The 25,657-nt window shown below is 44.4% G+C and overlaps 1 protein-coding gene across 1 annotated transcript; it reads right to left on the bottom strand.

Moving 5' to 3' along the window:
• Positions 1–1,206: 1,206 nt before the first annotated feature.
• tmem167a (transmembrane protein 167A) lies at positions 1,207–25,636 on the bottom strand. Its single transcript, XM_084324093.1, has 3 exons — positions 25,563–25,636; positions 24,878–24,987; positions 1,207–2,557 (listed from the first exon to the last, which is right to left on the bottom strand). Exons 1-3 carry the CDS (start codon positions 25,563–25,565, stop codon positions 2,452–2,454), a joined length of 219 nt encoding a protein of 72 aa, XP_084180219.1. The 5' UTR covers positions 25,566–25,636; the 3' UTR covers positions 1,207–2,451.
• Between the last annotated feature and the right edge of the window lie 21 nt (positions 25,637–25,657).

Consider the following 25,657-nt stretch of genomic DNA (forward strand, 5'->3'; position numbering starts at 1 on the left):
GGCTCCAGCGTAGTTCTAAAGGCTCTGGGTGGGTCATAACTGGGGGGGGGGGGGGGGGGGGGGGGGGGGTCGGGGACCTGCTGCTGTGAGCTACACCGGACGCTTAGTCACTCTCTCAGATCACATAATTACAGTACGTTTAATTTTTTTATTTCTTTTTTTTTACCCAGGGACAGTGCACATTAACCTTCTGGAGTGTGGTAGTGAAAGGGTTAATCAACATCTTCAGTTTCCACATCAATGTAAATGTGCCAGATTCTTTAGCTAATGAGCTCGTTTCCACCTGTAGTCCCTGCCTACCATCACGCATGTCTTTATCACGGAGTACCTGGAGGAAACCCACGCGAACACAGGGAGAACATGCAAACTCCACACAGAAAGGCCCCCTTGCTGCCGCTCGCTCGAACCCAGGACCTTGTTGCTGTGAGGCAGCAGTGCTAACCACCGTGCCACCGTACAAGTGGGCCCGTTGCTCCCTGGAAAATAACTTTGTTCATCCCATGAATAAAAACAGATCTTTACAGTAGTGCTTCGTCCACCGTCCCAATCGACCTTGGCTTTCCTGAAAGGCGCTATAGACATTTGATTTATTATTATTAATCCCCGTTCCATAATTAATATTAAAACTTAAAAGTGGATGCATACAACCCCGCTTCTCCTTCTTTATCCCTCCGATGTGGCCACTTGGCGCAGGCAGAGATGAGAGCCTCGTCTCCGACCTGCCAATCTAAATAAATGACCCGGGCCCCAGAGAGAGCTGGTTTGTTGACCCACTCTATCGCCAGTCTCTCAGGAGGTCCGCAGGGATCACAGCCTCGGAGTCAGTGAATAGAACTCATTATTCTCAACTAACGCTTTGGCTTAAGATACTGGGAGCCGTCTGCATGTGCGAGTTTGACCGTTAATTAACTAGTAGTGAGTCGGTGTGTTGTCAGAGCTCTTCTGATTGGTTTAACAGCAGTACGCCGTCATCGGGGGCTCATGAAACAAGTCTCAGGATCATCTCCGTTGAAGTAAGCAATCCAACACATAAAGACTCCCCAGAGACACAAGTTTGCTATCATTCAGTGAGGCTTTATTGACAGGAAACCGCAGATGCTCAAAAATACTCCCAGCTCCTGAGAGACAGCCGTGAACACCGTTATTCAATTCAAAAAGTTGAGTAATAGCACTTCTCCAACCGCCCCCCCCCCCCAGCCCCCCTGCCAATATCAAGAAGTAGGGGTGTAACGGTACACAAAAACCACGGTTCGGTACGTACCTCGGTTTCGAAGTCACGGTTCACGGTTCATTTCGGTGCAGAGGGGGAACGTTTGCAGAACGTGGCTCTACATGTTCCACTCGGGGGTGTCGTAGTGAGCAGTTACTGTTAAGTAGGGCTGTCAACGAATATTCTATATTCTAATTAATAATAGACTTGCAAAAAAATAAATGAAATTAATATATATATTACACACATTAGATTGTGGAAAAAAAGTTTTAAATTAACGTAACATTGTTGTATTCGTTCGGTACACAGCGCGTACTGAACTGAAGGTCCCGTACTGAAATGCTTTGGTACGAATACGTGTACCGTTACACCCCTATCAAGAAGAGATCTAGAAATGCCATTTGTAACAGATTGTTTTTGCCACACGATCCAGCGATCTCACTGGAACACTTGCACAACACAAGAAAAGCACATCGCCTCACTGCAAGGCAAGATTGGCACAACTGTAGATGGGTTGTAAAAGAGTAATTTTTTTGTATACTGCAGCTCTGTTGACCAAATACAAAACACGGCTCACCGAGAAACGCTTTTCTCTCCCGAGCTCCATTCATCTCCACATGGACACAGTTAGGCTCTCGCTGCAACGGGACCGACGGGGCGATGCCTACAGGTACGTTAAGACAATAATAACCACATCAATGGCTCTTAAACGAACGACAACAATAACAAAAATGACAACAATCCAAGTGTTCACAGAGGTCCGGGAGGCTGTGTGTTGATGATGTGATTCAGCCTGGATTTACAAAAGGCTTCTGGGAGGGAGGGATGGATGGATGGATGAATGAGACTCTGAGCCCATTGATTCGTGACCAGCTCCCATCTCCCAAACACCAGCCCAGGCAAATTCTGTGGACGATTATACAGCATGTCCCAGACTGTGTTCCCCACCCCCACCAAGTTGGGCGAGTCGGCCCGTTAAGGCTGCCACACACATGGATCGCTTGGTCCAAAGCAAACCTTTGCCCCGTTCCTACGCACTTCTTAAGGCTTTGAGACGACGGGACGAGTTGAGCTCAACCAACTGAATGAACGCTGCCTGCAACGACGACAAACATATCTAATCCGTTGGGATCCAGCTGAAGTGCTCCAGGGGTCGAGGGTCAAGGGCAAGAGCGGTTGGTTAGGGTTGCGGCCAGATCCTCCGCTGGGAGTCCCATGGTGGTTTGAGGTGGGCATGGTGGTTATTCAGAAAACAGGATGGACACGGCCATGACGATGCAGCACACAGCCACGCAGGGGCTCTTCCTCTCTCCGATCCTGGCACACTTCCAGAAGAGACCCAGGAACCTGAGGAGAGGCGAAGCAATGTTATTGATGAGAGAAGCACAAGATGGACATAAAGAGCATCATTGTACATTTATGCCGCTTTTCCACTGCATGGTACCTACTCGACTCGCTATTGGTACTTTGTTTGTTTCCCCCCCCCCCCCCCCCCCCCGTCAGTGTAGCTGGTCGTCATAGTGACACACATACATATCGAAGCTAGCTATGAAACTAGTGCCTTTTTAGCTAATGTACGCTAGCCGCAATGCTAATGGTTATAATGGGAAATATCACACATTAGCACATAACTAAGCTAACAAAATTAGTTATCTTTTTGTGAGACTAAACTCTTTGTTCTTGGTGGTAAATTGTGTTGCCGTTGGTTGTTCATCAATAAATGAGGCAGAAATAATACACTGTTAATTAATGTATATATTTTTTTTGTTTATTGCACTTTGTTCTCACTGCAAACAAATAATGAATGCTAATGTTTAGTATTCGTGAGGCTATTTAAAGATGGCGGGTTTGTGTAGGACGCCCCCCGTGTAGCGCAATGATGATGCTCTCTTCTGACCAGAGTTTCAGGTCACTTTTTGCGGAGCTAACGGCCAGAGCTAACGGACTAGCTAACGTTAGCCAATAGCTTTGTTTACAAACTGAAGCCAGATCTGACGCGTCTGTGAGGGGGAGGAGGCTGCAGCAGCTTGTGTCTGTTGGTCTCTGAGGAAGAGGAGGACAGCAGCGTGTCTGTCTGTCAACAACTTGCGGGAGCAAGCCAGCTGGTATCGATACTGCAGAAAGTATCTGTATTTCGGGAAATGAGTATCGAAACCGTTTTAAATATTCAGTATCGGTACGTATCGATACTTCAATATTTTTGACAACACTAATAGAGAGACATAGTATAGTAGGTAGTAATATAGACTTCTCTTCTCAGTTCTTCTCAGTTACAGTGGGTGACAATATTGTCACAAGGAAAGAAGAAATTACCTACCTGGGTTCCATCCTAGAGGCAAATCTTTCCTGTGACAAAATGGCATCCAATGTAATAAAAAAAAGTCAACCAACAAACTCGATTCTTGTACCGGATCTCCTCTTTGGTAAACAAGAATACCCTGAAGACTCTGGCAGGAGCACTCATTCAAGGGTACTACGACTATGCTTGCACCTCATGGTACCAAAGCACCTCAAAGGCGCTAAAAACAAAATTACAAACATCTCAAAACAAACTGGTCAGACTACTACTTGACCTTACTCCTAGAACCCACCTCACCCCTGCCCACTTTGACAACCTAGGATGGCTGAGTACTGAGTAGACGACAAGAGTACAGCAACTTGCAATGGGCCTGGTCTACAAGATACACTACACGACCAAGGTACCCATGTACATGTCAAAAATACTTCCCAAAGGTCAGTGAATACCACGATCACAACACCAGAGGGAGCTCCACAAATCATGTTAAACCCAGATTCGGCTCAAACAAGGGATTAAACACGGTTAGCAATTATGCCACATCAATGTGGAACGCCCTACCCAAAGCTGTAAAGGAATGTGAATCACTACCCACTTTCAAAACCACTCTCAAAGAACACCTACGGGAGACTGCAATTCGAAACTGGCCCCTGTAAATGTACTAACACAACCTCCTCCAATGTACAGTAAATGACCAAGTATGGTTGTCAATATTTCAATGTACAGTTTTGCTTGTACAGTGTCCCCCACCCCCCACTCCTACCCAACCCCTCCCCCCCACCCCACCAACAATGTACAGTACTGTACCCATTCTGCAATCTGTTAATAAAGTTTTCAATCAATCAATCGACAAGGCAGATTTAAAAAGTGCATGATAGTAGAAGACGGTACGAAGGTTTGTTTTATTTTTTCCTCCTTCATTTCAGATATTGATTGAAGCAGTGTGTTTTTAGTCGACAGCTAAAGATTGTAGGGTTGACACTTGCATACACAAGAAACAACAACAACACAGGGCCTACACTAGTAGGAAGTCTAAAGTTCATAGCTCACTAGTTTTGTGAAGTGATGCTGGAGGCAACCAATTAGTCCACACTGGCCTGCATCTGACCTGGCAAAAGGAAATTGGACCAGTGTGTGTGCGTGTGGTGTATGTCTGAAAATAAAAATGGGAGACAATCTGGGGGATAAGACAGTTAATTCTACTTCCTGTCCTGAGCAAAATAATTGAGATGAGAGGGGCAGGGATTTAAACTGCAGAAGAAAGCTGTAAATAAACTTTAAACAAACCCTCTCATTACTTTCAGAATTTCAGCCAATCCAATTAGTGCAGCGCTGCTACGGGGTAAGCAGCAGTGTGGGAACGAGAGAGTGGACCTGAGAACGCCCCTCTCACTGAGAGATGGACCTGAGAATGCCCCTCTCACTGAGAGATGGATGGGGCAGAGAACGCCCCTCTCACTGAGAGATGGACCTGAGAACGCCCCTCTCACAGAGAGATGGACCTGAGAACGCCCCTCTCACTGAGAGATGGATGGGGCAGAGAACGCCCCTCTCACTGAGAGATGGATGGGGCAGAGAACGCCCCTCTCACTGAGAGATGGATGGGGCTGAGAACGCCCCTCTCACTGAGAGATGGACGGGGCTGAGAACGCCCCTCTCACTGAGAGATGGACGGGGCTGAGAACGCCCCTCTCACTGAGAGATGGACGGGGCTGAGAACGCCCCTCTCACTGAGAGATGGACATGGCTGAGAACGCCCCTCTCACAGAGAGATGGACGGGGCTGAGAACGCCCCTCTCACTGAGAGATGGACGGGGCTGAGAACGCCCCTCTCACTGAGAGATGGACGAGGCTGAGAACGCCCCTCTCACTGAGATGAGAAAGCACAAGATGGACATAAGAGCATCATTGTACATTTATGCCGCTTTTCACCTGCATGGTACCTACTCAACTCGACTCGCTATTGATACCCCCCCCCCCCCCCAGTGTAGTTAGTCGTCATAGGGTGCCGTGACACATATCGAAGCTAGCTATGAAACCAGTGCCTTATTAGGTAATGTACGCTAGCCGCAATGCTAATGGTTATAATGGGAAATCCCAGTCACATTAGCACATAAGCTAACACAATTTGCGATCTTTTTGGGAGACTAAACTCTTTGTTCTTGGTGGTAAATTGTGTTGCTGTTGGTTTCATCAATAAACGAGGCAGAATACACTGTGTGAATGTATCTTCTTTTGTTTATTGCACTTTGTTTTGTTCTCGCTGCAAACAAATAATGAATGCTAATGTTTAGTATTCGCGAGGCTATTTAAAGATGGCGGTTTGTGTTTTTGTGGTCGGGGCCGAGAACGCCCCTCTCACTGAGCGGCTGCTACACAGACAGTGTGGTGTCGGTCTGGCTTGGCAGTGTGGACGTTTCTACGCAGAGGGCTCCGGCGAGCCTACTGCGATCCGGCAAGCCTACCGAGCTGTATACAGACTGCTATACAGACAGCTTGAAGGGGCTATGTCTGCAATAGTGGTGTTGGAAAATGTCGCTTCTTGAGAACATTGATTGATTGAAAATTGTATTAACAGATTGCAGAATGGGTACAATACAGTACGGCTCAATACACACAATTGTTAAGGGGATGCAGACCAGAGAAAGACTTTCGTCTTGTTTACATCAGGGTCCTCCATTTTCAATTCATCATAACATATATGACATACAGGTAGACCGTACTGCCCTGTCAAGGCAGACCGCAGTAACTCAAAAAAAGTCAGAATTGAGTTATGAGTGAAATTGAACTTGTCAATAAATGTTTTATCCTGTGACCAAGTTTCAGATGTTAATGTCGCTCAGTTTTGGAGATATGGGGTTTTAAAAACTGCAGTAACTACAAAATCACACTCAAAAACCAGGCAGACCGCAGTAACTTCCAAACAGTGAAAAATGGCTTTAAAGTGTTTTGACTTGCCATCCAAAATGTGTTATAGGTAGATAGATGATAGTACCCAGATTTAACATGTATTAATGAAGTAATCTTTAGGCATACAAAAATATGACATAATTATTTTAATTAACCCCCAAAAAGCAGATACTGCACTCTGCTGCACAGTTCCCTTAAATAATTATACAGGTAATGTACAGGCAAAGTGCAGTAACTTCAAATACAATGTTGTTTTCCCTCCAGCTTTCATAACTTAACCTAGCCATTTTGAAAATGAAATTTGGATATATTGGAATGATGATGATCCAAATAAAATGGCTAGGTTAAGTTATGAAAGCTGGAGGGAAAACAACATTGTATTTGAAGTTACTGCACTTTGCCTGTACATTACCTGTATAATTATTTAAGGGAACTGTGCAGCAGAGTGCAGTATCTGCTTTTTGGGGGTTAATTAAAATAATGATGTCATATTTTTGTACTATATAAAGTACTGTTTATGAGTACAAAAGGAGTCTAAAAAGAGAGTACCCGTACTTTTCGCACTATAAGCCGCACCTGACTATAAGCCTCAGCAGCTAAATTGAATGATGTGTACATATATAAGCCGCACTGGACTATAAGCCGCATGTGTTTTAATGTTTAATTACCATATGTAAGGAGTGGAGCCTGCGGCTTAATTTGACTCAACACGGGAAACCTCACCTGGCCCGGACACGGAAAGGATTGACAGATTGATTGCTCTTTCTCGATTCTGTGAGTGGTGGTGCATGGCCGTTCTTATATTGAGCTTTAAGTTCCCACCTCTACAGAGAATGACTCCCATTGGGAAACAATACTGTCGGACAAATAACATTAACTCATTTACAAGTTGTATTAAGTTTAGCAAATAAGGGAACAGATAAATAACATTTCAATGCAGTAAAAAAAGCAATATTTCGATTTTCGGGTTTTGTCCTCATATAAGCCGCACCGTTATATAAGCCGCAGGGTCGAAAAATGGGGAAAAAAGCCGCGGCTTATAGTCCGAAAAGTACGGTATATACATTTGAGGGGGAACAAACAAGCGCCTCACGTCTCCAAACCACATACTAGGACAGTCTTGAGCTTCTCTCGCTATGAACTCCTCTTCTCTTACAGAACTTATTTTCACTGTTATCAGTTGAAATACAAAATGTGGGCAGGGGTGAGACGCGAGTAGGATACGAGGCCGAGAGGAACCGGGGGGAAGCTGGACTTGCCATCTCACCCAGAGAGAGGAGCCCGGGGGGAAGCTGGACTTGCCATCTCACCCAGAGAGAGGAGCCCGGGGGGAAGCTGGACTTGCCATCTCACCCAGAGAGAGGAGCCCGGGGGGAAGCTGGACTTGCCATCTCACCCAGAGAGAGGAGCCCGGGGGGAAGCTGGACTTGCCATCTCACCCAGAGAGAGGAGCCCGGGGGGAAGCTGGACTTGCCATCTCACCCAGAGAGAGGAGCCCGGGGGGAAGCTGGACTTGCCATCTCGCCACAAACTACTCTGTGCTTTTCCTGCAACGAGTCCTCCATGTTAGGATGGGTCTCTTGGCGACCATCATCTCCGAGTGAATGGAAATCACCGTCTCCCCCTTCCTCCCAGGTACGGACGGCTGAGATGACGTCAGTCAGACAGATGGAAAGACTCAACATTCTTGAGAGCCAATTCAATAAAAACACTGCTATCTGGGACCCATTTCTTGCTTACCTGGATGATGCTGGGAAGAGGATGACTCACTCACCCAGCTAAAGTCTCATGGCCCTCATTTGAGATCAAACTAATGCATACCACTTGTAAGCACTTTGTACAACTGGTAGCTTACCGGTATTACCATTTTTTTTCCTGCACATGTCTTGACTGTTTGTTGATTTCGTTGATTTGTCTGATTGTTTTATGAAAAGCCTCAAAATAAAAAAATAAATAATAATGATAATAAAAGAGAAAGAGCTGCATCACACAGCTGCTCAGAGGCTGAGGGGGAGAAGATGGTCCAGCTCTGGGAGTCTGCGTGTCTGAACCTCAAATAACGTCACCTTCTCCTCCTGCATCCTCCCTAGGGATGGGGACCGAATACGGTACTTTTAAGGGTATCGACCGAATCACGTCGGTACTACCGAGTACCGATTCATGCGAGATCCACCGGTGGCACATTTCGGTATAAAAAAAATTAAAAAGTAAGAGTCCGATGACTTCGTTTACTGCAAAACAAAACCTATGAAGTGTGCCGCACGTTCACGCGCACAATACATGCGTACCTAGGATTTAACTTGATTCAACAACAAAGCAGTCAGGGCAATGGCAAGCGAAAAACGGTCGCAAGTGTGGTTACACTTTACAAAGCTAGATGCAGACAACGCTCGCTGCAATATTATATATATAATATATATATTAACAAATTGTTCTAAATAAATAATAACGATAATAAATTATTTGAAGTTTGGACAATTTTCTTTACAACTGAGGTAGGCAGATTACATTTTTAGAGACTAAAGTACCGAAAAAAGGTACCGTTGGGTACCGGTATCGATTCACAGGTACCGGTACCGTACCGGTTCAAATGTGAACAGTACCCATCCCTAGTCTTCCCTTCCGTTTCTTTCTTGAAGGAGTAACTAAAACCCATTCCCTCCATCCTAGTGGTTGATATCTTCACCCTGCTGCACACTGTGGGCCCCGTTTTCATGAAACTAGATGCTGCGAGCGCGAACACACAGGCCTAAGCATTGGCACACGTGGGTGTTGTGCCCAACTTATTGTAGTCATTGACATGCAGTCATTATTAGCGGGTGGAGTAGCAGGAATACATTATTAGCAGGTGGAGTAGCAGGAATACATTATTAGCAGGTGGAGTAGCAGGAATACATTATTAGCAGGTGGAGTAGCAGGAATACATTATTAGCAGGTGGAGTAGCAGGAATACATTATTAGCAGGTGGAGTAGCAGGAATACATTATTAGCAGGTGGAGTAGCAGGAATACATTATTAGCAGGTGGAGTAGCAGGAATACATTATTAGCAGGTGGAGTAGCAGGAATACATTATTAGTGGGTGGAGTAGCAGGAATACATTATTAGCAGGTGGAGTAGCAGGAATACATTATTAGTGGGTGGAGTAGCAGGAATACATTATTAGTGGGTGGAGTAGCAGGAATACATTATTAGCGGGTGGAGTAGCAGGAATACATTATTAGTGGGTGGAGTAGCAGGAATACATTATTAGCGGGTGGAGTAGCAGGAATACATTATTAGCGGGTGGAGTAGCAGGAATACATTATTAGCGGGTGGAGTAGCAGGAATACATTATTAGCGGGTGGAGTAGCAGGAATTTATTTTTAGCGGGTGGAGTAGCAGGAATACATTATTAGCAGGTGGAGTAGCAGGAATACATTATTAGCGGGTGGAGTAGCAGGAATACATTATTAGCAGGTGGAGTAGCAGGAATACATTATTAGCAGGTGGAGTAGCAGGAATTTATTTTTAGCGGGTGGAGTAGCAGGAATACATTATTAGCGGGTGAGGTTGGAGTAGCAGGAATACATCATTAGCGGGTGGAGTAGCAGGAATACATTATTAGCGGGTGGAGTAGGAGGAATACATTATTAGCAGGTGAGGTTGGAGTAGCAGGAATACATTATTAATTATACTATTATATTTAACCTGTTAAGCTGCAGCCCTATGTTCAGAAAATCTGCCTAAAAGCACATGCCCAAGTAAATGGAAGATTGCTCCACTTCTACAAGGTCAATTAGCATGTTCTTGGTATCTAGGAGCATCTATGGACATCAGGGAATGTGTCTGTTACTATGCTTGAATAAATTGTGATGAAACAAAGGATAATATAAATTATAATTTCTCTTTGCATCTTTGACAGTGAATAACACCATGCTAACATTGGGTTTGGAGGAATTGAGGAAGCTCATTCAGCACCTTATTGAGATCAAGTGTACAAAAAATCTAAGCAAATTAATAAAGTGAAGATGATTTACAGCGTTTTTTTGTAGATACAGTACTGAATTTTGCCATCCGGACACATGCAATTTGAATTATAATGCATTTCAATATATAATGTCAGGCTTATAAATGACCTTATTATGGCCATGTCATCACCTCTTTCCAATGGCAGTGTTAAATCTTGATTTAGTCATTTCCTTGCGTGACTACTCACCTTTTTCCGATGCAATGCAGAGATTTCACATTATTCAGAGAAACTCTTACATTACATTTAGTCATTTCCTTGCGTGACTACTCACCTTTTTCCGATGCAATGCAGAGATTTCACATTATTCAGAGAAACTCTTACATTACATTTAGTCATTTAGCTGACGCTTTTATCCAAAGCGACTTACAAGTTCTGTATGACAAGTCATCAGGAAGGGCACAACTCTATCAGCTGAGTAACAATGTTCATCAAAGTGTTGAGTGCTACAGTGTAGGTTAGTATATTAGGACAAGCGCATGCCAGTAAGGTTAGTCATATATATATATACATACATACATACACACATATATATATATATATTAAAAAAAAATCTCATTTCAGATAATGGAAGAAGTGTGAAAGATTGGATGGGTTTCGGCTGTCCTAACTGGGGTGGGCAGTTCGTTCCACCATTGTGGACTGATAATAGGAGGCTTCTCCTTGATGACCCTCCCTCTTACTTTCTAAACATTTTTAAACCATCAGTAAACAAACGTAGTGCTGAAAATATACACTTTGATGGCGGCTGAGTGGCGCAGTGGGCAAGGCGCTCGCCTCTAACGCAGGATACGCTGGGTTCGAGCCCAGCTCTCGGCGTTGCTACCGGCTTGGCTGGTCATTCATACTAACACAATTGGCAGTGTTAGAGGGTGGGAAAGCCGGTGGGTGGGGATTGGACGTTGTGGACAGCGACTCCTACAGGTCGGTTGGGTGACGCCGGTGCGGCGGAAACAGGAAGTAGCGGGGGCAGCGTGAGCCTCCCACGCGTTACTCCTCGCCACTGAGAGTTCGAGCTGCTGCGGTGAAAAGATGCGACAGGCTGCCTCCTCGTGTACCGGAGGGGACACGTGATGCAAGGCTTCTATCCTCACTACAGCCGACCAATGGGATGCATAGTCTAGCAACGTTCAAGACAGGGGAGGGAAGAATTGGATAATACGAAATTGGGATGGGAGAAATAGAAAATAAGGAGAAAAAGTGGATAAAAAAATATATATATACACTTTGACTACTGTTTTGATAGGGTTAGGGTCTTTACTCTTGGCTACATTTGAAAAAGAAACGCAACATTAATTAATACGGTCTGTATTGATCGATTTATGACGAGAACAGCAGGGGGACCCTACAGCTTAACAGGTTATTCATGATCTCCATAGATTGAACGAACACAAAGTTACACATATAGCAGCAAGTAGGATGTGCAAAGGGTGCAAAATCACTTGTATTGATGTTATGACTCATGAACTGGAAAAAATAAAGAACTTGTGAAAGAATTGCCATAAAAAATGGATGGGACTCAAGGGGCGACTCATGTGCAAATTGAAATGGCTATATCTCTGGCATTCCTTAACCGATGTTTTTTTTAAAGATATGCTTGGTTTGGTACAGGAACAAAGACCCAGGGGGAAACTGTAGGACATCCAATATGGCCGACTTTATGGGTCCTTGAGGTAAAATTGTTCATCACGGAGGAAAGTGTAGTCAGTTTCACATCACTACTGTATTCATGAAATACTGCCATTGGATTTTGCGATTTTCAGCGGCTGCTATAGTGCCCCCATGAGGATCGTTTGTGCCAATGTTTTCCGTGTCAGTCTGGCTTGGCATCGTCTTCTAAAGTGTAATTTATACTAAAGACGTGAAAGTGGGACGTTTGCGACACCGAGGGCTCCGGCCAAAACTGTAACAGTCAACACTGACAACACGGAGCTGTGATTGGCCATGGCTCCTCTGACGTAGTTCCGTATTTATCTTTTGGGGGGGCGGACTTGGGACGGATATCTTTGGTTGAGTGTTGCTAAGTTTGAGCACTAGCTCGCGCGCCAAACCGCATAAAATGTTGAGGCGTTTATGGCCGAGTCATTAAATGAAAAGAACAGAACATTTTTTAACTGACCTGCAAACATGTAGAAGGTTAAACAAAATTGTTCATGAGATACGGCCGTTTGAATTTTCAATGCTTGTTATAACACCACCGTGAGGTTTGTTTGTTTAATGTTTTTGGCGTCATCACATAACTTTAGCTGGTCTATCAGCATGCAGTAGAAGCAGCCTTATACAAGGGTGCAAACCAAATCACCTACAAGAAAAATTCCATAAAATGAAGGGAGTCTATGGGCAATTCATGTTATTAAATGAACAGATTTAATAACATGAATTGAAATGACTATTTCTGGCTTATTAAAAAAAGAAATTAACTGATTTATCAAGAATCAAGAGGTTTATTTGTCACATAGATACCAGGGCATACAGTGAAATGCTGGTGGTCATGCCCGCATTGATTGTGCAAAATACAATAAAAATGATGATAAAAAAAAGACATCCTAAGTTCCTGAGAAACTGGTTCCAATGTACACTACTATACAATTTTAACTCTTAATGTATCTGTATGTATTTACAAACGTCTGGTGTCTGTGAGAGGAGAAGGGGTGTGGCTTTAGAGGTGGGCTGCAGAGGAAGGGGTGTGGCCTTAGAGGTGGGCTGCAGAGGAAGGGGTGTGGCTTTAGAGGTGGGCTGCAGAGGAAGGGGTGTGGCCTTAGAGGTGGGCTGCAGAGGAAGGGGTGTGGCTTTAGAGGTGGGCTGCAGAGGAAGGGGTGTGGCTTTAGAGGTGGGCTGCAGAGGAAGGGGTGTGGCTTTAGAGGCCAGCTGCAGAGGAAGGGGTGTGGCTTTAGAGGCCGGCTGCAAAGGAAGGGGTGTGGCTTTAGAGGTGGGCTGCAGGGGAAGGGGTGTGGCTTTAGAGGTGGGCTGCAGAGGAAGGGGTGTGGCTTTAGAGGTGGGCTGCAGAGGAAGGGGTGTGGCTTTAGAGGTGGGCTGCAGAGGAAGGGGTGTGGCTTTAGAGGCCAGCTGCAGAGGAAGGGGTGTGGCTTTAGAGGCCGGCTGCAGAGGAAGGGGTGTGGCTTTAGAGGCCGGCTGCAGAGGAAGGGGTGTGGCTTTAGAGGCCGGCTGCAGAGGAAGGGGTGTGGCTTTAGAGGCCGGCTGCAGAGGAAGGGGTGTGGCTTTAGAGGTCGACTGCAGAGGAAGGGGTGTGGCTTTAGAGGCCGGCTGCAGAGGAAGGGGTGTGGCTTTAGAGGTCGGCTGCAGGGGAGGAGTCAGAAGTGAGTCGTCAAAGCAGTGGTGAGTTAATAGACCTGTCGCTAAACCACACCCCAAATAGAATTTGTCCAATCATATCACAGCGAAAATCCCCGCTGGCAGAAAAGTCGGACATCACCAGAAAAGCCGTGTGTAGGGCGCATCAAACCAAACGTCTGTGATCGAAACCACTGTGAAGAGTTCAGTTTCTATGTTTATTATCTAGCTAATATCTGATGGTGAAACACTGTGCGTGGGGTACCTGTAATTCGGACACCAGGTACCCTGAAAGACTGGATGGAGGAGTATATTTTGTACCTTTTCCGAAGCCCAAAAGAAAACTCAGCAAATGCAAGCGGTGGATTCTGCTGTGTCGTCGACCACATACACAACTGAATGTGAAGACCATTTCCAAGGACACTTATGTTTGCTCAAAGGTAAGGTCAATTCATAAAGACATAATATTTGACGGCATGTATTAGAAACATAGACCAAACTATTAGTTAGCTAACGTTAGCTGGTGTTATCCTAGCTAGCTAGCTACAGTGTTATCAACATCAACTTTGCCGTCATTCATTTGCTGTCTGACTTTTCTTCCTCGCTAGTTAGCTGGTGTTTTTAGCTAACTTAACGTTTGCTAACTGTCTTTTCCCCTTAAAGCACTTCTGCCGGCCTGTGGAGCAGCCTCCCCCAAATGGAAGAAGGTGGACAAGAGGAGCGAGATGAACGATTGAGAAATCAACAAGCACAAATCGAATCACTGACTAGTATAAATACTGTTCTGAGACATAATAAAGTACCAAATAGATTAACACCAGAGGTCTTGCAGAACAGCCGTGTACCAGCCTATTTCAAATATGCCACTGGATTCACTTATGATCAATTCAATAATCTATGTACTGTGTTTAGTATACCTAGCAGTGAAACAGCACAGCAAACTTCAGTCCCATTGACATATAGCAGAAGTGATTGGCAAATTAACACAATGCCCCTGCATGTGCAGCTCTTGCTTGTTCTTATGAAACTGAGACAAAATCATGATTTAAAAGATTTGGCATTTAGATTTATGATTGATGAACGAAGTGATGGTACTTTGTTCAACGCATGGGTGGACTACATGTTCACAGTTCTAGGGGAATTACCCGCATGGCCTCATAGAGACATAATAATGGCACAAATGCCAGGAAAGTACAGAGAGGAATTTCCTACAACGATGGCAATATTAGACTGTACAGAGTTAAAAATTCAAACCCCAACTTCCAAAGCTACTCAACCTACAAGTCTGCAAACACATTGAAATCCCTCATAGCATGTGATCCACGAGGTTCTGTAATATTTTGTTCAACTCTTTTCACTGGATCTATGTCTGACAAAGAAATAGTTAGGCAGAGCAACTTTATTAAGCTAATGAAAAATCTGCTTAAACATGGCTATCTGCAGGAAGGGGGTGGGCTTATGGTAGATAAAGGATTTTTAATTGAAGATTACCTACAAGAAATTGGACTTGAAATAAACATCCCACCCCAAAAGGCAGATGCCCTCTACAGATGTCTGCCTGACAAACAGAAAGTGGCTGCACACATGTTGAACGTGCTATATCAAAGATAAAGAAATAAAAAATTGTGTCAGAGAGGATCCCTAACATAAGGTTGACAAACATCAACCAGATCTGGTATGTTGTGAGCATGCTGTCTAACTTCCAGCCAAGAATACCATTACCTGATAGCTAAGGCCACAACCAATGGGGTAGTCCTTTCCACCTACTGCTACCTGTATAGGGGTCTGGTTAACGATGTAGCTTATAGGTGTGCCTCTCATTCCTCTCAGTGCCTTATATATTTCCTCAGATTCCTGACTCTTTCCTAAAGGCAGAAGGATACATGTTACGGTTAACTGTGTTATGCATAGTATTAACTATTCACTGTAGAAATGTATTGGATGTTGTGCCTAGGCTATTATTCTTTCACATCAAACTGCATGACGGTGCACATTTTTTCCCCCCAATAAACTGTGAATGAGCTCCATTTTGTCTTTATTACCAAATGTATCTGTGTTTTTATTGTGCTTTGAAACTACCTGTTAGGAGTGTAGGTGGGGATCACTGATCTCTGTTTGCGGTTCAGTTTGGCTTTTGCCACCAATGCTACTCATTGAATAGATGTAGTAGCCTGCCTGTCACTAGAGTTACATAAATGAGTCTGACACTGTCATGCTGTCGGGTCTAGCTACTGGCCTACACAGTGGCTTTGACATATGCAAATCCAATGTCTGCCTGACTTTAGCCATGCCCCACCCACTCAGTATACTGGGTGAGTGAGAGAGCTCGTATACTGCGTTGGACCACTAGCCTAAACTCAAATGTATCAGCAATAGTAGTAATCATGGATTATCGTCATAGTTCTTGTAATCTTCAATCAAGTCAACTGTAAGTAATGCTTGAGAGTAGCTAGCTAATGTTATATATAGCTAATGCTTGCATCACCATGGAGGTCTAAGGTAAATGTGTATCTCATGAACGTACTTTTCCACTGCATATTGTAACCCTCTCTGTCTGCTTCTAGATGAAATATTTGTGTTATCTTTAAAAAACAGGTCTATTACCTGCTGTGGTAAATCTGACAATTGAACTTAAGCTCCCCCCGCGGCCTAGCCCCTTTCGTGACTGTGAAGCAAGGCTTGCATCACAGTCGCGTTTTTTTTTCTTTCCGTAGCCGCATTTTGCGGAGACGCTCTCTGATTGGCCACTGACTGAGGCTCTCTGATTGGCCACCGACATGTGCACCCAATCGCGTGACGAGCTGTGTCTTTGCCCATTTCCGCGTCGAACAGCAGCAAACTACCTAACGCCTAGTTTATCACTGGTTAAGCTTAGGCGACTCTTTCGAAGTTGGTTAGAGTTTGGAATCAGGGCTGGTGTTCTATCGCCCTGCTCTAAGACAAACTCTAACCTTAACCAACTTCGAAAGAGTGCCTAAGCTTAACCGGTGAAAGAAACAGGCGTCACACGATTGGGCGCACCAGAAACGTTAGTGGCCAATCAGAGAGCGTCTCCACAAAATGCGGCTACGGAAAAAGATAACGCATCACAGTCAGGAAAGGGGCTACCTGCGGCCATCGTCAACAGTCATTCACAGTCAACTTGTTTGTCCGAGTTTTCAAAGGGGGCGTGGCTTAGCGATAGGTCTATTGGTCGAGGGCTACACAGGTGCAGCTCGTCTGGGCGATTAAGGCCCAATCCCCTTCCCCCTGACCCCTCGTCTTGGAGTGCCCTGGACTGTAGTGGCCCTTTCCCCTGACCCCTCATTGTGCCCTCGCCTGGGTAGTGGGCCTTCCCCCTGACCCCTCGTCTTGGAGTGCCCTGGACTGGGTAGTGGCCCTTCCCCCTGACCCCTCGTCTTGGAGTGCCCTGGACTGGGTAGTGGGCCTTCCCCCTCGTTTTGGGAGTGCCCTTGACTGGGTAGTGGCCCTTCCCCCTCGTTTTGGGAGTGCCCTTGGCTGGGTAGTGGCCCTTCAAAACCAAGCATTCACGTCATGAGCGAAACCGACTCGTGCGCTTGAATATCAGGAATGTCAATTTCAAATATTGTAAATAGTCTTTTCTCAATCTGATGTCCAAACTAGCCTAGTTTTTTGTAAATCGTCAAAAAAGGTGAAATAAGTTATCAGTATGCACTAGGGATGTCCCGATCACATATTTTTGCTCCCGATCCGATCATGTGATCTACCGATACCGAATACCGAAAATTCCCCCCATTCCAATTTCTCCCATTCCATTCACCCTGAATGTTGACGTTATCCAGGTGAAAAGTTAACTTCATTCAAGCGAGGCATTGCAACCGGAGTAATCTAAAAACTCTGCCTCCAACCTGCTGCTTCATGAGAGCAATGGCGCCATCGTCTGTAAAAATCAGGTGACTGCAAGTTCTGCAACTAGTGGATGTCCCTCATCCTTGACATAAATCATTTGATGTATAATTAAATCAAAGGAAATGCATTTGTTTTGGCAAAATTCTTCTGCTCTGTGTGACAATAAATAAATTAATGATATGCAATTTAAAACCAAAACTAAGGCCTCAGTATGAGTTTAAGACGTGAACATGGTCATGTTTGTTGAATAAATAAAAAATAAAAATATATATATATATCCAGATTAATATAATTTATTTTTTATCCCGATCTTCTGAAAATCACGTGATCGGCCCCCGATCCCGATCACGTGATCGGATCGGGACATCCCTAGTATGCACCCAAAATATAACAAAGATCGCTTTTTAAAAAGTCCCACTGAATGACATTCAGACCCTAAACATGGCAAATCTGTTGCTCAATCAAATAACCTTCCCCTGCTTATATGCTTTTACTGGTATAATACATTCATAATCAATTTATGTCTCACTCCATTAATTTCGTAGAGTCCCAGGTCTGCTTAGTATCCCAGAAGTGGTGACAGAAGTAGCCAGCGAGAGTGATGTCTCCGTTGCTCCGTGTCTCTGGCAGTGGCATCACATGCAGGATTTGTAAAGGTTTCTCAGTACAAGTAGTTAAGCCGGACCTGGCAACATTGTGGAGTCAGTCAGTCAGTCGAGTTAATTTCATAGAGTCCCAGGCCATCAGGTCTGCTTATTTTCCCAGAGCTGGTGACGGAAGTAGCCAGGGAGTTCTACCTCTCAGTTCCTTCCCGTCTCTGATGCGGCCACGCGCAAAAACGCAAGGGTAGGGCCAAGGGGGTATTGAGATTGGCCCCCAACTCTCTCTCCTATAGGGAGGTGCAGTCTGACTCACTTTAGTTTCCCACGCGGTCCACCCGTATAGGGATTTATCATTGGGAAAATGTATTATCGGCTATTGTAATAATTCTGCTTCATGAACATTGGCAAGCTTTCCATTTTTGCACAAAATGAGTTCCCTTCTATCACTTATTATTGTTTAAGCATTTTTGGTTGAATTTAAAATTATACGTAATTATTTTACGATTAATTGCCAATCATTTCATGTTGAGCTATAGATTGTGGACGAATACACACAGAAAGGTACACCATGCCAATGTTGATGCTTTATTTGTTTTAAAACGAGACGATTTAGAAAATGTGTCAAGTTAGAAATACATTACAATTTCAAGCGAAGTGGACCAGCCGGAAACAAAAATAGCGTAACCACTACACCTCCCTGTTTCACAGAGAGACTGGGGCTGGAGTCACACAGACTGAGAGAAACAGAGCCAGAGCACATGGGCTCGCTGGCATTGTGCAGCAAACTGGACATTTTTATTAGCATTTTATATCTTTAGTGGAGTTAAACCAGCGTCCCCGCAGGCTCACCCGGGCCGGTAAGAGCTCTGTATGAGTCTTGTGTGTGTCCGAGAGCAATAAAAGCAACGTCAAAATCTGTCTCTGCAAGCACCGAGTCGGTACGAAGCCAAAGGGGGCGGCACCCGTATTGGTACAGTGTCATTGTGACCGGCAACAAGACATTACTGAGTCATGTATATGTATGTATTTATTATACAACACATGTATAACTATGTCCCCTAAATAGATATGCAGCATATGGTGCAGGAAGAAAAAAGCCTTTAGGGGAAAGAAAGTTGTTATAAACTTATATAAAAAAATATTGTATGACAAATTTAAACAGATTTGCACTGCTAATTTGAAGCGTAACATATTGATGTCTTGCATACAGTTATGTCCCTGCAATTTACCATTATGGGCAAATAAACCTTTCTTGTTAAGGTTTGGATTTTGTGTGCCCTGTATGCAAGATTCGTGTCCTTTGCCAGTCACATACCTATTTAAGTGATGAACTGCACTACTTGTGGTTGTTTGTAGAGACGTTTTATACTCTTGCTACAAGATTTTAGCCTGTGCTACAAAACTATCAATCTCTGTAGCACCACTGCCATGTGCAAAAAAAGTTAACGTACAACCCTGACCCTAATGATCGGAGGCAGCGTGCAGGAAATTATAATTTTTTTTTAATCTACTTTTTCTCCTCCTTTTTTCTGTGATTTTTCTCCCCATCCCAATTTACCTCTCGTGCCAATTCTCCCTCCCCTGTCCTGATCGTTGCTCGCATATGCCCCCCACTGGCCGGTTGTAGGGAGGATAGAAGCCTTGCATCACATGTCCCCTCCGATACATGTGGAGGCAGCCTGTCACATATTTTCACCTGCCAGCGCGGACTCTCATTTGGCGAGGTGTAACGTGTGGGAGGCTCACACTACCCCCGCCATTTTCCTGACTTTGCTGTGCAGGCGCCCCAACCGACCTGTAGGAGTCGCTGTTCACAACGACCAGACTACCACCCTTCGACTTCCCACCCGCTAACTCTGCCAATTGAGTTAGTATGACGGCCGGCCCAAGCCGGAGGCAACGCCAACAGCCGGATTCGAACCCGGTGTCTCTTGTGTTGGTGACGAGCGCAATGTCCACTGCGCCACCCAGCCGCCTGCAGGAAATTATTCTATACATACTGGCCTATCACAAAATGTAATTATTATTATTATTATTATTTTTTATTGATCTTTTCCCCCCTCCATTTTCCTCCGATTTTCTCCCATCCCAATGTTAGTCGTATGCCAATTCCCAATCCCTTCCTGGTTGCTGCGCACTTACCCCCCCACAGTCAGATCATCTGGGAGAGTGGAGGCTACCACGTGCTTCCTCCGACACACGTCCAGCCAATCACCGCTTCTTTTCACCTGGCAGCGCGGATTCTCACCGAGAGGGCGTAGCGTGTGGGAGGATCACACTATCCCCCTCAGGTCCTATACGTGCTTAGCAGGCGCCCCGACCGAACTGTAGGAGTCGCTGTTTACAACGACCCGGACCCACCCCGCCAGCTTCTCCCACCCTCTAATACAGCCAATTGTATTAGTGCAGACGGCCAGCCAAGCTGGTGACAACCCCGGAGCTGTGAGCTGGATTCGAACAGGCGAATCCAGCTCACAGCTCCGGGGTTGGTGACGAACGCAATCTGCGCTCGGCCACCCAACCGCCAAAATGTAATTATTCTATACATACTGGCCTATCACAAAATGTAATTATTCTATACAGACTGGCCTATCACAAAATGTAATTATTCTATACAGACTGGCATATCACAAAATGTAATTATTCTATACATACTGGCCTATCACAAAATGTAATTATTCTATACATACTGGCCTATCACAAAATGTATTTATTCTATACAGACTGGCCTATCACAAAATGTAATTATTCTATAGGTTGTGTGTAAATGCTCCGTGCCTCCGTGTGTGCCTCTCTCTCTCTCTCTCCCTCGCAGTCGGGAGCACTAGCATATCACTGTAATATCTTTGCGCATGCTCCCACGCGCACGCCCGTATTCCGATCCGTACAATAATAATCACAGAGGTATATATTGTCATTTGAAACAAGTTACCAATGCATTGTCCCGTGGGATTATGCCCCCCCCCCCCCGCGGCAAAATTAATTAGTATCCCCCTCAATCTCTCTCTGTGCCAGTCGCAGACTGTGTGGATGACTGTCACTCAAAGTGCTTATGGGCAGAGCCAGGCCAACACAGCCTGAAATCCAAAGGGAGAAAAGTTATGCTTTTGAGTACTTAATTAGAAATATAAAACAATGAATTTTTGGGAAAAAACCATACAGATGTGTTCAATAGACTCACAGGAATTGTGTAAAGTTGCCCAAATAGTGCAAGGAATAGCAATGCACGTCCCCTTTAATATGATTTCTACAATGTAGGACTATAGCCCGTCACTCTATTCCAGGGGTCGGCAACCTGCGGCTCCGAGGCCGCATGCGGCTCTTTAGCCAATCAGCTGCGGCTCCCTGGCCCAATTTTTTTTTTTAACATATAATTATATATATATATATATTTTTTTTTTTATTATTTTGGAGATCGATGTCGTACTGTGACACTGAAATGAAAAAATATTTCATCAACTAAGATATTTAGTCAACAACAATATTTCATCAACTAAAATATACAGTATGTCACACCCCGCACCTCTCTCTGCCGTCTGCAAGTGGCTAATCTTGAGTTTCCGACCCCCCAGTAAGCCAACCATGGATACACCCAAAAAAAGGAAAATCTGAGGAAAATAGAGGGTTTAATTCAGCGTGGACAGATTAATTTGCTTTCACGACTAACGATGCAGGCTTACCTGTATGCCCGATATGTGGTGCGAAATTTGCGAACAACGAAAAATTCTCTTTTTATTTTATAGATTTTCCACAAATAAGGGAAGGACTCAAATAAAGCTGCATAGTTCAGGGTTTTATTTCAAAGTAGGTCTACAGATGCCAGTGCGTTCTGTGTTTTATTTAAAAGTAGGTCTCACAGCCAGTATTTTTTCTCCTCTTCTTAAGAGTTTGAGGTTTTCCTTAGTTATAACTGGTAAAAACAGCAATAAAAAGTAAATTTTCTTTTTGTTGCTTTATAATTCCATTAATGCAACAAACTGTGTGCTATAAGTATAAAGTATAATAAATCGCAAATTACTTTGGGTATGCAATTGTCAGGCGTTTTATGCTAAATGTGGGGTATGCTTGGGGATATATAAAACGTTATACACTGTTATCTTCATTTTAAGGGTAAATAGGTTGTGCGGCTCCCAGAGAATTTTATTTTGTGGGACGGGGGAAAAGTGGCTCTTTTGATAGTAAAGGTTGCTGACCCCTGGACTAGTCACTCCTCAGTCATCATGGTGTCCTTTTCTGTTATAGTTCGTTGTGCTCACACAGTTGCATTTGATTATGTTAGGTTGAATACCTGTTATGGAACGCGTATGTTTCCATTGTGTAAATGATGAGTATCGATTGATTCTAATCCACACATGAATTCAATAAATAGCCACAAGTGTAAAGCAACAAGTTTACAGAGTTTGCTGTGATCAACTGATTAGAAGGCTCCACTCAGTTGAAGGACTTCAAAGTGGGATGAAAGGCACCGTCTAACATCAATACTAGTAACTAGGGATGCTCGATATCGACTTTTTTACCGATACCGATATAGTCCAACTCTTAATTTCCGATACCGATATCAACCAATACCGATATATGCAGGGTTTCCCCCCCAAAAAACTGAATAATTTCAGGTAATTAACATTACATATCTCTTGTTGTGGAATTAACACAACATTATGCATACTTTTGACAATAAATAAAATCAGAATTTGTTCTTACTTGCTTGCCTGGGTAAATAAAATGTTCTAAAAATGTAAAAACATTTTTTTTTTTTTTAAACAGATATTTTCTGATATCACATTTTAATGCCGATATCGGCCGATATTATTATTATATTATAATATCGGACATCCCTACTAGTAACGGCTTGTTGGAATTTATGTTCTATGTTCCTGTGCGCCTTCGCCTACCGCCAAGGAAATAGCACAGATCATCACCAGCGCCTGTGCTTAGACGTGGTCCGAGCGTAGGGGGGGGGGGGGTTGCGTGTGTGATTTTATGCCAAAATGGATACCAACAATTTTACAGCACTCGCAGATCTGTGCCGACACTCCCCCGGCTCCACCACACCGCACATCTCGGCACAAGCGGGGTCTCGCCAAGCTAAGAAATTGACAAACATGCCCAAGCGGAAAGAACTCACCTTGCACCCAAATTGTCAACACACCTCCGTCAGCACGTGCACCAGCGACACAAACAGAGCCCTCTGCCTCACTTCAGATCGGTGATGTCAGACTGCCTCCTTTTCCCCTTTGATAGCACCTCAAAGAAGGTACAGACACTGATCGCTATACTAACTCGTTTGGCTGAGTTAGGGGGAGGGGAGCCGTGGGTGGGTCCTGGGCGTTGTGGACAGTGACCCCTACAGTTCGGTCGGGGCGCCTGCACAGCGAGGGTAGGATCTGGAGAGAGGTAGTGTGACCTTCCACACGTTACACTCTCCCGGTGAGAATCTGCGCTGCCAGGCTGGCTGCACATGTGTCGGAGGAAAGCATGTGACAGTCTCCGGCCTCCCGGACCAACAGGGGGGGGGCATAACGACTAACAGTGGGATGGGAGAAAAATCGGAAAAAAGGAGGGGGGAAAAGATAATATAAAAGAAAAATAATAAAAGGTACTCTGACATCACTGATTGGGATGTGGCAGAGTGTGTAGCAGGGTGAAAATATAACCCACTGGGGCAGTAATGGCTTGCGATTCTTTAGCAGTGTTCAAGGGTTCTTCTTGGGTTAATGTAGTGAGTTAGTAAGTGTGAGTAGGCCAGTAGGGTCTTCCGAGGCCCGAGTCTTCTTCGCTACTTTCCAAGACAAACGGAGGGGAATACAATGGAGCCCTTACAAAAGACACTAATCCTCTTCTCAAGTCAATTCCCATTCCAGTTCATTTCCAGCACTCACCTTAAAAGCTCTTTGCTTCAGAAAACTCAAATTCCAAATGTGAGTAATGAGAGATACAGGGCTAATGTACTGCATACAGTGCATCTTATTAGACCATTAGGCATTAGACATCCAACAGCTATTCTGCCGATGCTTCATGGAACAACAATATAAACACAACATCGGCATGTAATTGGCAGACTGTAGCTCCCTCACTGAAACCTCATGCGCATCCTCCTGACAGAATGCGTGCACAAATACACCAAAGCGCTCGGCTCACACCAAAGTTATGGTGCCCCAGGTACTACTACTACAACATTGTTGTGCATGAGAGTGTGCATGGCGTGTGCATCACACACACACACACACACACACACCAACACACACACACTGTTTCACAGAACAGGCGTGTGTGTTCCTTAGAATAGGCCACCTCTCAAAGTAATTTATCTAGGAAGGAGTGTCTTGTTTGCTGAACTCAAATCATGGCCTTGCTCTGTAATCCTTTCATTTCCCTCTGCACCATGTGGCACACAGCTTGTTGCCTTTGCCTCTCTGACAAGAAAAGGAAAATGGGGAGAGGAGAGGACATTCAATTCTGGCCTAGTTTACTCTGACCAAGAATAATACTGGTCTGGTGTGTGTGTGTGTGTGTCCAAACACACTTCTCCTGATGACAGCTGCTCCTAATAAGGTTGAAATACATTGGTGACATGGGGCATTCCACAGTGAAACTTCCAGAAAATGATCCGACACTGACAGTGAGCAAACACGTATGGTTCCTACCGGTGTAACCGACACACCTTTAACATTAGAGTGTTGTGTTAACATACCCAGTCTTGTTCTTGTCCAGTAAGCTTGGGGCCAGGGAACGGATATATGCACAGGTACAGATGAGCAGGAGAATGACCGTTAGCAGACTCTGAAAGTTGAATATGGCTGACTGTGAAGAAGACACAGATGACGATGAGGAGGGTGGAGGCCAAGAAGGGAAGGCAAACGTTGTGAGGAGAGAGAGAGAAAGAGAGGGGGGAGCTAGCCAGTAGATAGCGTTATCCTATTGTCTAACTTCCATCAGCTAACAGTAGAGTAATACTAATGTCATTAGTCTAACTTAGTAATAGAGAGCAGCACGCTAAGTAATGTCGTTAGCCAACCACGTGATTGATTGATTGAATACTTTATTAACAGATTGCAGAATGGGTACAGTACAGTACAGCTCAATGATGCAGACCAGAGAAAGACTTTCGTCTTGTTTACATCAGGGTCCCCCATTTTCAATTCATCATAACATTTATGACACACATGACATACAGATAGACAGTACTGCTACATCTATACATTTATGACATACCATATTTACAAATACAGTACTGTTTGTGATACAAAAATAATCCAGAAAAGAGAGTATATACATTTGACGTAGAAACTGTACATTAACTCGACCCCGTGGATATCTGGATATTGCAACGATTGGTTGTGTTTGCTCAAAACAAAAGTGCTATAATAATAACTCACCATTGTGTTTATTGTTGTAAACGTGTCTTTGCGAGCTAGCTCTCCCGTTAGCCAGCCTGCAGCCGTGTCGCCGACGTCGCTTACTGATGACGTGG

The sequence above is a fragment of the Notolepis coatsorum genome, assembly GCF_963971535.1.
Source record: "Notolepis coatsorum genome assembly, chromosome: 11".
Classification (NCBI taxonomy): domain Eukaryota; kingdom Metazoa; phylum Chordata; class Actinopteri; order Aulopiformes; family Paralepididae; genus Notolepis; species Notolepis coatsorum.